The following is a 13,251-nucleotide window of genomic DNA, read 5'->3' as shown; positions in this document are numbered from 1 at the left end:
TGGGTCATAATCTTTAGGCTTGAATGATAATATCTTTGCATGATTTTGATCTGTTATATGTGGCACATGCTTGATCTATAAATCTGATAATCTGGGTTAATTAGTGTCTGAATATTTGAAAGAGTGAATTATCTTTTATAGATCTGTACGGAGGTTCAATGAAGCGAAGACGCGTATACACGTTTTTTCAGTGAATAAAAACAGCGTATACGCAGGTTTCTCCAAACACAGAAGCGTATGCACGCAGGTTTCAGGTTATTGAAGTAGCGTATATCTTTTGAGTTGTGATCTAGCTGCTTCTGTTTATTGTTGCAGTGTTCTGGGTTCAAAATTTGGTGTGTGGTTACTGTTACTGTGTTTTGGGTACAGCTGTCAGAGAAGTATCTACTTGATTCAATTCTAATTGGAGAAAAGGAGATTGTTTCATGCAGAAATTCTTGATGATTGATTGATGTTCATGGATCCAGTCTAAAAATTTATGAAACGTGGTCCCTGGAAGAAAGAGAAGGTTGTAGCCTTTTGTAGGCCAGCACCTACGTACTAGTATCTTGGCTAGTGCAAGAGCAAGGGGGGTTGTAGCTCCCTTCCAGGAGGAGCTGGAGAACGAGAGAGGGTTGTAGTTCTCTGCAGGTTGCAGCCTGCGTACTGGTAAAGGACTGCACCAGTACATTGTAAAAAGAAGTTTCTAATTAAAAGAAGATAGAGATGAATTGCAGCAGGTGGTTTTCACCCACATTGGGTTTCCACCTTATATCTTGTGTTCTTGTGTGTGATTGTCTTCTGCTCTGTTTTACTGTTTCTGGTTACTGGTTATTTGATTCTGATACACAGATTAACAATCAACATCTGAAAGATAAAGTAAATTATAAGTTTGCATTGTATACGCGGGTTTCCTTCTACATAGTTGCTTATATACGCGGGTTTCCTTCTACATAGTTGCTTATATACGCGGGTTTAATTAACTGAAGTAGCGTATATTATCTGGATTCGAAAAAGGGAATATTTGACTTAATAAAACTGATTCACCCCCCCTCTCAGTATTATTTCCAACAATTGGTATCAGAGCAGGTCCTTCTGAAGAAGCTTGATCGCTTGAAGGAAGATCCATCATCATGAGCAACTACGAGAGAGAAGCATCAATCAGGGCACCAATTTTTGATGGGACCAACTTCGTCTATTGGAAGGTAAGAGTTACAGCCTAACTTCAATCTTTTGGTACAGAAGTCTGGGATATCATAGATACAGGGTACACTTTTCCTTCAGCAACTCCTACAGATCCGGCTAGTAAGAAGCAATATGAAACAAATGCAAAGGCGGTCAATACTCTATTAGGATGTCTATCTCAATCAGAATTCGTCAAAATTATGCAGTATAAATCCGCAAAAGAAATATGGGACAAGATTGTTCTGAGCTATGAAGGAGATGAACAGGTAAAACGAGCAAAACTTCAAACCCTCAGAATTCAGTACGAAAATCTCAGAATGCACAATGATGAAAGTGTGGCTAACTATTTCCTTCGTGTAGATGAGATTGTTAATTGTATGAAAAACTTGGGTGAAGAAATAAAAGAGGTTGTTGTGGTTGAAAAGGTTATAAGATCTCTGTCCCCTAGGTTTGAATCCAAAGTTTCTGCAATAGAAGAAAAAGAGAATCTACGAAACCTTACCATGTCACAGCGGCACGGAATTCTGACTGCTTATGAAATGGGGAAAGGAGGACCATCAGACAGGAGAGAAGCTGCCTTCAAGGCTTCAGGCAAAGGAGACTACTATGAGTCAAGACATGTGTCAGAAGAAGAAGAAGAATCAAATTTTGTTAAGAACCTTCAACGGGGTGCTGGAAGATTCTAAGGTAAGTTACCTTTCAAATGCTTTGCTTGTGGAAGAGTCGGTCACTATGCTGCCAAATATCTTCATAAGGATAAGATTGACAAGGGGAAGGAACCTGTTAGATGGAACAAGAAACAGAATGCAAATAAGAAAAGCTATTACACTCATGAAGATAGTGATGGACTTTCAAATAGTGATGAAGATGAACAAGGTAACAAATATAAACTCTTAATGGCTTTTGAAGATGATGATTTTGTGGATGTTATAGATGAAGAAAGTCTTTATGAAGTGATTTCTAGACTCAAAATTTATTTAGAAGAAAAGAATGTGATCATAGATACTCTACAATTCCAACTTGCTAAAAAGGAAAAACATCATGAAAAGTTAGAATGTGAAATTGTGGGACTAAAAAAAGTGATTGAGAAAAAAAAAGCCCTTAATTTTAGATTTGTACACATTAGATAAGATTATCAAAGTGCAGCGCTCTCCACTAATCAAGACAGGTCTGGGATATAATGAAGAAACAACTCAAGCGCAAAAACCATCTACCTCCAAGAGTTATCTTGATGCTGCAAGGAGAAGTGAACAAAGACCCAATGGAAATCACCAGGTAAATCAGAGACAATTTACCTCAAGAATGAACAAAGACTACCAGGTAAATCGAGCGCAATCTACTTTAAGGACAAACAGAAGCTACAACCAGCCACAGGTAAAACCTTCTCAATTTGCCTCAAGAATGGATGTCAATAGGAACTACAATCATTTGGCTGGTAGATTTGATAATCACAAGAGTTTCTTCAATGGCCAATGTTTTTCTTGTCATAACTTTGGTCACAAAGTAGCTCAATGTGTTGCCTATAAGACAATCATGACTAGAGAAACTCATAAATAGAGGAGTATGATTGGGATCATGAAAGGACTTACAACAACTTCTTTGCTCTTGAAAATGAAATAGAATGTTCTATTTGTAACAATTTCGGTCATGAAGATTCTGAATGCAGGAGCAGGTTTTGGCAAACAACTCAGAAGGAGCAAGCCTCAAGTGCCAAATCATGGAGAATAAAAGAACCCCAACCAGAAAGATGTGGTATAGCCTTATATGCGAAAGGGCAGGAAAATCAATGGTACATCAACAGTGGATGTTCGAAACATATGACAGGTGATAAAGAAAAACTTCAGTCATATAGTGCCTTAGAGAAGGAGAAGAAGGTTTCTTTTGGAAATGACACCCCTGCTCTCATAAAAGGTAAAGGTTCTGTTCAGTGGAAAGAAAGAGTCAAAGCTGGAAATGTCATGTATGTTGATGGCTTAAAGCATAATCTATTAAGTGTCAGCCAGATATGTGATCAAGGAACTGAGGTAATATTTCGATCAAATGGATGTAGTGTTTGTGATCTTGATAAAGGAAAAACAGTGATCAAAGGCATAAGGACTCCAAATAATTTATACATATTCAAAGAAGGACAACATCAATGCTATCTAAGCAAGAATGATGAACACTGGCTATGGCACAGAAGATTGGGGCATCTTAGTTTCTCACAGATAAGGAAAGCATGCAAATACCAGGCAGTTCGTGGTCTTCCAGACATCAAAATCCCAGATAATACAATATGCAAATCATGTCAGTTTGGTAAGCAAACCAGAACTAACTTCCCTGATAAGGAAGGATCAGCGAGCAGGCCGCTTGAACTTGTCCATACTGATGTATGTGGACCAACTAGGAAAAGGTCATCTCGAGGAGAAGAATACTTTATATTATTCATTGATGACTATTCCAGGATGTGTTGGATAGGACTTATGAAGCACAAAGACGAAGCCTTTGAAAAATTCAAATCATTCAAAGCCTTGGTGAAGAATGAATCAGATCTCAGAATCAAATGCCTCAGGTCTGATCGAGGAGGAGAATTTACCTCGAATGAATTTTTCGATTTTTGTGAAGAACATGGAATAAGAAGGGAATTCTCTACAGCTAGGACTCCTCAACAAAATGGAGTAGTGGAAAGGATGAACAGAATGGTTCAACAAATGGCTCGTGCAATGCTTGATGAATCTGGAACTCCCGCAACTTTCTGGGGTGAAGCCGCATTTGCTGCAGTTGTTATTCTCAACAAGACAAATGTCCGGGTGAACAACACTCAAACTCCTCATGAGCTCTGGTATGGTGAGACTCCTTCGATAAAATATTTCAAAATTTTTGGAAGCAAATGTTATATTAAAAATAATGATGAAAATCTTGGCAAGTTTGAACCTAGAGTAGATGAAGGCATTCTCCTTGGTTATTCTCCCCAAGGGAAAGCATACAAGTGCTACAACAAAATACTTGGAAGAATTGTTGACAGCATTGATGTAGTGGTTGATGAAGAAGGAAACATTCCTAGGCAAGTGAATTCCGAAGATCTCGAAGATGATGAGGACTATCCTTCAACATCAAATCAGAACTATGATGAAGAAGAAGCTCAAGAGGCACCAGAAGAACAGATAAGGATAGAAGATAAGACTCCATCCAGGTACGTTCAGAAGAATCATCCAGAACCTCAAATTTTGGGACAGAAAGAGGCAGGTATATAAACAAGAAGAACAATTGCAGAAGCCTCAAGCTACTTGGCTTTGCTCTCCTCCACTGAACCACAAAATGTAAAAGAGGCATGCAAAGATCAATGCTGGGTCAAGGCAATGGATGAAGAACTTAAGCACATCGAAAAAAATAACACTTGGGAGTTGGTTCCTAGACCAAAAGATAAGAATGTCATAGGGACAAAATGGATCTTCAAAAACAAATTGAATGAAAATGGGGAAGTAATTAGAAACAAGGCCAGACTTGTCTGTAAAGGGTATGCTCAATAAGAAGGAATAGACTTAGAAGAAACTTTTGCTCCCGTTGCTAGACTTGAGGCCATCAGAATGTTCCTTGCTCTCTCTAGCTTTCAGAAGTTCAAAGTATTTCAAATGGACGTGAAATCAGCCTTTCTGAATGGAGACTTAGAAGAAGAAGTGTACATTGAGCAACCAGATGGTTTCATTCTTGAGAATGATCCAAATCTTGTATGCAGACTAAAAAAGGCTCTCTATGGTCTTAAACAGGCTCCAAGGGCTTGGTACTACCGTTTGGACAAATATCTTCATCAACAAGATGATATTATCTTTGGCAGCAATGAAGAAGCTATGAGTCAAAGCTTTGCCTTGGTGATGCAGAAAGAATTCGAAATGTCTTTGCTTAGAGAACTGACATATTTTCTTGGATTGCAAATCCAACAAAATGAAGGCGGTATCTTTTTGTCTCAAACCAAGTATCTCAAGCAGATCTTGAAGAAATATGGCATGGAAGATGCAAAACCAGTATGTACCCCTATGGTTACAGGATGCAGCCTCAGTGCAAATGATGAATCAGCAGCAGTGCATCAACCAACCTATAGATCCATGATTGGAAGTCTGCTTTATTTGACAAGTACACGACCAGACATCATGCATGCAGTGGGAATAGTTGGAAGATTTCAGGCAAATCCAAAGGAAACTCATCTTCAGGCAGTTAAGAGAATCTTCAAGTACCTTCAAGGAACTCAAAACTATGGCTTATGGTATCCTAGAGATACAGATCTCACACTTCATGCTTATACAGATGCAGATTGAGCGGGAAGCGTGGATGACAGGAAAAGCACTAGTGGTGGTGCATTCTTCATGGGTTCCAGATTAGTATCTTGGTTCAGCAAGAAACAAAGTTCGATTGCTTTATCTACAGCCGAAGAGGAATATGTGGTTGTTGCATCTTGTTGCACTCAACTCCTTTGGATGATGCAAACTTTGCAGGATTTTCAAATCACTTGTACTCCACCTATCTCCATCTTATGTGATAATACAAGTGCAATCAGCATTTCAAAAAACCCAGTCATGATTCAAAGACTATTTCAAAAAACCCAGTCATGATTCAAAGACTAAGCACATACCGATCAAGTATCACTTTCTCCGGGAACAAGTGTTGGAACAAAAGGTCAAATTGGAATATGTTCCTTCTAAGGAACAAGTTGCTGATATTCTCACCCAACCACTGCCCAGGGAAACTTTTGAATACCTCAGACAGACGCTGAGAGTAGTTGATGCATCATCTTGCCGCTAAAACTTGTTGTTTCAGAGAAAAATGAGTGTACGCGAGTTTCCTGAGGAGGATCCGCGTACATACTCCGGTTTGTGCAGAGACAATCGCGTATATGGAGGTTTGATGGATATTAGTAGGGACAAGCTCTGGTTGAAGATATTCTGATATGGGTCTGACAGAGACCATCCGGCACAGGTTCAGGGGGAGCAGATAAACTTCTAATGATGCATTGTTGGCATCATCTTAGAAGCTTTTGGTTCAAGGTCACAACTGTTGTTGGTTTCAGGTGGAACAAAGGCAGAGGGAGAACAGAAGGAAATCTTGGCTGTTGATCTGAATGGTGATTGACGGATGCTGCTGATATCACTTATTGGTGACTTTCATAAGTCTTGCTCTAGATATTTCGTCTCTATGTCATGTATCTCTTTTATGGTGTCAAGGTCATGTAACGGCCTATTTTGGTTTCCCCACTATGCCTGGGATGAAGATGTAATGTACTTGGTTGTCATATGTAAATTTCTGATGTATCCCCACTTGGTTGGGTGGATGATCCCCACTTGGTTGGGTGATGGATGTATGTAGTAAGTCTTTTGGTGATAGGAAGGTCTTTTATGATATATAAGTCATGGTTCTTCTTGAAGAACATCTTTTTGCAGATCTTGCCTACAGTCAGGGGGAGCATGGTCAGCACAGCAGGACAGAAATTTCAGCATGTACTCAGGGGGAGCACAACCCTTTGCCCTTGATGACAAAGGGGGAGAATGACTTTGAGGATCTTGGGGTTGCCATCAAGTCCAAAGGGAGAGATTGTTGGCATTGTGGCACTAATTTAGAGCTATGGCACAGGTGTTGTCCTTGATGGCAACTCACTTTGATGACAGATCTCAGTACGGGCTCTCAGAATGAAGGAAAAAGATATATACGCAGGTTAAGCTAAACGAAGGCGCGTATACACGCAGGTTAGACTTTACAAAGGAGCGTATGCATATACACGCACTTTCACGCAAGGAAATGCGCGTATATGTTGGAGAACTTACTTTTGGTCCGTGGTAGTTAGTCCTTGGTATTTGAACCTATGGTTTTGGACCATGGTATCTCGTCAGAAGTGTTGATCCCAAGTATTAGGTCCATGGTATTGTTTTATTATGGTTTTGGACCGTGGTATTGTGAAAGGCCTAAGACTATAAAAGAGGAAGGAGATAATTTGGCAAAGGATTATCTGAATTAATTGAATATCTAATAAGTGCTAGATCTGAAATATTGGTGATTGGGGTTATGGTGCAGATCTGGATCTGAATGAAGGAGGAACCTTAGCGCAAAGAGAAGGATAAGTTCTATTGATGGGTCATAATCTTTAGGCTTGAATGATAATATCTTTGCATGATTTTGATCTGTTATATGTGGCGCATGCTTGATCTATAAATCTGATAATTTGGGTTAATTAGTGTCTGAATATTTGAAAGAGTGAATTATCTTTTATAGATCTGTACGCAGGTTCAGTGAAGTGAAGGCGCGTATACACGTTGGTTCAGTGAATAAAAACAGCGTATACGCAGGTTTCTCCAAACACAGAAGCGTATGCATGCAGGTTTCAGGTTATTGAAGTAGCGTATATCTTTTGAGTTGTGATCTAGCTGCTTCTATTTATTGCTGCAGTGTTCTGGGTTCAAAATTTGGTGTGTGGTTATTGTTACTGTGTTTTGGGTACAGCTGTCAGAGAAGTATCTACTTAATTCAGTTCTAATTGGTGAAAAGGAGATTGTTTCATGCAGAAATTCTTGATGATTGATTGATGTTCATGGATCCAGTCTGAAAATTTATGAAACGTGGTCCCTAGAAGAAAGAGAAGGTTGTAGCCTTCTGTAGGCCAGCACCTACGTACTAGTATCTTGGCTAGTGCAAGAGCAAGGAGGGTTGTAGCTCCCTTCCAGGAGGAGCTGAAGAACGAGAGAGGGTTGTAGCTCTCTGCAGGTTGCAGCCTGCGTACTGGTAAAGGACTGCACCAGTACATTGTAAAAAGAAGTTTCTAATTAAAAGAAGATAGAGACGAATTGCAGCAGGTGGTTTTCACCCACATTGGGTTTCCACCTTATATCTTGTGATCTTGTGTGTGATTGTCTTCTGCTCTGTTTTATTGTTTCTGGTTAATGGTTATTTGATTCTGATACACAGATTAACAATCAACATCTGAAAGATAAAGTAAATTATAAGTTTGCATTGTATACGCGGGTTTCCTTCTACATAGTTGCGTATATAAGTGGGTTTAATTAACTGAAGTAGCGTATATTATCTGGATTTGAAAAAGGGAATATTTGACTTGATAATACTGATTCACCCCCCCTCTCAGTATTATTTCCAACAAAACTGAAAAGTAGAAATGGATAATGAGCACTGAAAATAAAATGATAAATCAACATCAAGGACTCAATCTCAATGATTGGTCCTCTACATCCGTCTGTTGCATGAAGTCATCAGGACCACATCAATGGGAATGCCAGTGTCCGAGTCAGAGTCACTCTCTTGAGTAACCAACAAAACTCGAACCAAACCATGTCGCAGCGCATCTGGTCCATCCTCCTCATCTATCTGTGCACTATCCTCAGGATCCACATCCCATCGTGTTGTCGGTCCCTTTCAGTGGCTGGGCAGCAGGGCTCAAAATCAGTGTATTTTGAGCAAGTTCCGTTGAAATGAAAATGAGTGTTCCATTTAAGTTTTAACTTTCATTTTATTCAACCTAGGTTTTAGACTTTTAGTTATTTAATATTTTTTTGTTCTATTTAGTTTTAATTTTAAATTTTTTTAATTGTTTTGATTTTTGATTTTTTTATTTTTTATTTTTAATTTGGGTCTTATTAGACAAATTTAAAGGGGGACGCCCAGAAGCACCCTTTTTGAAAGGGGGTGCCCAGAAGCACCCTTTTTGAAGGGGGATGCCCAGACGCACCCTTTTTGGGGAATCTAGACTCCCACACTGGGGAAACGCACCCCCTTGCATCTCCCCGAGACTCCCCAAAAAGGGTGCATGGGGAAACGCACCCCCAAGAAACTCCCCGTCCCGGGTGCGAGGGATGCGAGGGGTGCGTGCACCCGACCCTGGGGGACGCGTCCTCATGGAACAATGGTTTTTACAAAATTCTAAACCAAATAACCATACGTTAGAAAAATATTTTATCAACCTAGCGTTCACGAGCGATCAACATAGAGCCCTTGCTCATCCCACCCAAGTGATCAAAACCCACAACGCTATGAATTGCTAATTCACAACTAAATATCTTTGACAATGTGTTGTGAATAGAGATATGTAACTTCGACTCGCGTTTCTAAACATAGAGGTAAGTCAAAGTGAATGAATTCATTAGGGAAAACCACGAAAACATTTGTCTGCAAATGGCCTTTGTATGTTAAATTTTCTAAACATAGAGGTAAGTCAAAGTGAATGAATTCATTAGGGAAAACCACGAAGAAATTTGTCTGCAAATAGCCTTTGTATGCTAAAGTTTTTATAATAGGAGGGAGTATAAATAGTGATTTTCTAATTTGGTGAATATATTTACATGATTTAGAGAATATAAATAATGATTTTCTAATTTTGATGGATACATTTACATGATTTTAACAATCCATGTGTATGTGGGCCATATGATTCCAAAGAGTTGTTTATTTAAACTACAAATGCAAAGATTTGTTTATATAAACTACAAATGCATGTGGAAGGCCTAGTTTGGAGGCAACGGGGAGTGAGAAGCACAATTTGGAAGGATTGGTACCCACCTAGATAAAAGAGGGGGTTTGTATATCCAGTGGAATGATGGTTGAGGAGGTGTCATACCACTTAAAAGGCTCTTGCTTTATTCAAACATATAGGTTGGCAATGGCTATTGCTTTCATTAAGCAACAAAACAATGTTGCATTTATCGTTATCAACAATTTGTTGTCGGGGGGTCCAAAATTTAAATTATCAGCAATATCAGGGAAAATATCGGAAATTATCAAGAAACTTGGAAAAAAATACAAAAATAATCATTTTTTTCAAATCTTTATTCTTTTAAAGCAACATCAACATCAAAAAAACACATTGACACACAGAAATGAAAATAAAACTACAATATAAAATGAATAAGATGTCAAGTGGTACATCAATCATTGATAGTAGATACTGAAATATGATATTTGTCCTTAATCATAAGTTCTAACAAGATAATAGTTAATACAAAATCGCATTAAAACAAAAATAAATGGTTCTCATGGGATGATCATCATGAGGCATCTAGAGTATAATGATAATCTGATAATAATAATGCACTAAGAAGGTGTGGCCAAGGATTAGGTTTCCCTCACCCTCGAGAAGCTTGTGGTTTTCATGCAATTCCTTAGTTCCTCCCTCTAATCTCTCTTTCTAGCAATATCAAGAATTGAGTTCTTTGCAATAAGGACAATGTCTCCGGTAGCTATAGGGCTCAATACCCTGGGGGGTTTTTTAGCTTTTTTGTAGACCGGAACTTTCCTGGTACCCCAGTTGTCTGTATGTTGTAACCACCCTTGAATAGTAATGTAATTATTCATTTCCAAGAACAATACATGAAGCAATTAAAAAAAACAAGTCTGATAATGAGATGTTTTATCATCACCCGGATGCGGGTGACAATTGGACAAACTTGGAAGTTTGCAATGAGGGGCAGCTGGTGTCCTGAGGTTGATTGTCAGGACGGTTACATAAATCGTTCCTGCCAAGCATTAATGCAGTTAAATGTTGAGGAGATGGCTCTGCAGAAGGGAGATGGCCTCAAGCGAGGCAAACTGATTACCATGTACTTTGATTCGATGAGTTTCGGCATAGTTGCATCCAGATTGTTCAGCACCGAGTTCTATTTAATCGCGCATATGAGCCAGGTATGGTATGTGAGGTCTATTGGTATGATGTTTTCTGAGAAGTCTGGAAAGGAGCCGAGCTCTAGCGGTGGAAGTAGTTGCAGAGGTCTAACCTCTGTTCAGACTGCGCGTTCTTGGCTCTTGACCGAGGAAGGAATTGCAAGGAACCATAATTGGGTCATTGCTGCTATTGAGGTGGATCTGGGTGGTAGAATTAAGGCTCTGAGTCTTGAAACTCCGCCTCCTACTGTAAGTAACGCAGGCTATCCCCTGCTCATGGCGCCGAGACAACGAGGAGTCCCAAGGCGTGGAGGTGTTTGGGGGATAAGTCGTCGGCAAGAGGCTCAGGTAAGAGCAATTCCGCCGATTGCCATGGTGGAGCCTCCGTCTTCTCCCTCAGAGGAGTCGGACCCCTTAGACAGTCAAGTTCATACATCCCGCTGCACTTTTAGATGCCGGAGAAACCAGTCTCGTATCTCTCTGCTGATAACGGTCATTGCGACGGAGGAGGAGGAAGATTCGGACAGTCAGGAAGAGGTTGATGGGGAGCAGGAGCAAATTGGTAGCGCCCGGGCACTAGCTGTGGCTGAAAATATTGACAATCATCCTCCTGGTGATGTCAACCCTGTGGAGCCTGTTTCTGTTCTGGGTTCGTCTCAGCAACCAGATCACGCGCTTCAGCAATCAGTTCAGCAACCGTCTGGAAATGAATGAAGATGCCATCAAGCCAGGAATTGACAACAATGCTTAATTTCTGCTTCTTCAGCCGCTTAATGAACATGTTTTGGAGTTTTGGAGGGACCTCTTCTGGTATAGAAGGGCCCAGTTGTTTGTTTTCAGGTAGTGAGCCTTCTAGAGTTCTTAGTTCATCCAGAACTCTGGATTCAACGGGCTCTCTACCCTCGTTTGGCATAATGTTATCAGCAGCACGACACAATCGGCATGCAAGGTACCAATGGTTCTTAAATTATGCTGCTGCTGTTCTTTTGGAAGAATCTCTTTTTGTAAGTCAGAAGGCTACCAGCTACAGCTTTGCTCATTCTCTTTGTCATCATCTCTATCTTTGTAATCCAGGTAGCCATGAGCACCTGCTGTGTTTTTTGACAGAGGGTGACCCCATGCACCCTCAGAGGCCTGTTCCTCTTTGTACATAACTTTTCTTCTTTTAATATAATAGTTTAGCCTTTATTCAGAAAAAAAAAATGAGATGTTTTATCATGACTTTCATACTTGACTACTAGTTATTTTAATAATGGCCATTGATACAATCAGATATTATGTAATACTCTATATAACCCACTGGTCTACTGTATTTTGCATTATTTTTTACTGCTTGTGTTTGTTATTAAAAGTTACAACTTAGTTTCAGAATATGTGCTTCCCATACCATACCTATTTCAAATTTTAAGCAACTTAAGTTTGTATGCATACATACCATATGGTCAAGCTCCTTCCTTAGATCAGTATTCAAGAGAGTTTGGTAACCTTCTCTTCCACCCCAGAAGACAAAGTTTTCTCCTCCTAATTTATGTGTTACCTGAAACCATGGGCAAGGATATAAGTACTGCATCCAGGATAGACAATGTAACTGTCATGACTCATGATTCAAACTGAAAATTATAGCCTGAAATGTTCACCACTTAGAATCATATAGCAAGATGGCTGTCAACAAAATATAACAGTTTTATAACTATGACTTATAATACATGTGTAGCTCTTACAGAGCTGCAAATTCATATACAAAATTCATAAAAGAACTAGACTATCATAGGGCTAGAATTGACTTCCCAGATCATACCTCCATGGCTTTCTTTACTTGAGCTGCAGCATATGCATAAACACGTACATCTGGACTGTATCATCAAACAAAATGTGATAATAAAGATTATCAGCCACAAGTAAGTAAAACGAGAACCATGAATGCTATATGAGCAAGCTTGAACATGATATCAAGATTCAAATGCATCCATATCAACTAAATAAATACAATAGTATGAACAATATCTATATGGTCATGATAACCAGTTGTTTGAATCTTAATCTTAGAACCTCGTAGCAGCTCCATGCATGTAACGAGGATGCATGAACAACTGTGCAGTTCCCCACAAAGTATGAATGCCAGTTTCCTCCTGCAATTGATACAAAATACTATTAAAATGAGTGAATGGTAAAAAGCAAAACATCACCCTCGATAAGACAACAAGTAAATAACCATAGCTGGGAGTGACTTCGGTCATTTTCAAAAAGTCTTAACACTTTCTGGAGACATTACTTGAATTTTGAAACACAGATCAGTCAGGCCCAGTCATTTGAGGTCACCAAATAGTACATCGTTAAAAAACAGTTCACAAATAAGAATACTATGAAGAAAACAAATGGAAAATCATTACCTGAAGCTGCTTTGCAAGAGCCACAACTACATCCAGATTGGCATTAGACTCCTAATCACATAAAAAGAAA

General features: G+C 39.3%; 1 protein-coding gene across 2 annotated transcripts in view; it reads right to left on the bottom strand.

Annotated features, from left to right (window-relative positions):
* Positions 1 to 13,251, bottom strand: part of LOC149138474 (xylose isomerase-like) — a 59,062-nt gene that overhangs the window by 33,854 nt on the left and 11,957 nt on the right. For both annotated transcript variants that reach the window (XM_089446279.1, XM_089446280.1), the window contains exons 7-10: positions 13,182 to 13,232; positions 12,841 to 12,920; positions 12,590 to 12,644; positions 12,227 to 12,328 (exon numbers count right to left, since the gene is read on the bottom strand). In XM_089446279.1, coding sequence (XP_089302405.1) covers positions 12,227 to 12,328; positions 12,590 to 12,644; positions 12,841 to 12,920; positions 13,182 to 13,232 — 288 coding nt within the window. The remainder of the gene's footprint in view (positions 1 to 12,226; positions 12,329 to 12,589; positions 12,645 to 12,840; positions 12,921 to 13,181; positions 13,233 to 13,251) is intronic.

This window comes from Pinus tabuliformis, chromosome X, assembly GCF_031772625.1.
Source record: "Pinus tabuliformis cultivar Carrire ecotype Pingquan chromosome X, CPIR1, whole genome shotgun sequence".
Taxonomy (NCBI): domain Eukaryota; kingdom Viridiplantae; phylum Streptophyta; class Pinopsida; order Pinales; family Pinaceae; genus Pinus; species Pinus tabuliformis.
This window is presented reverse-complemented; position numbering and strand designations above follow the sequence as displayed.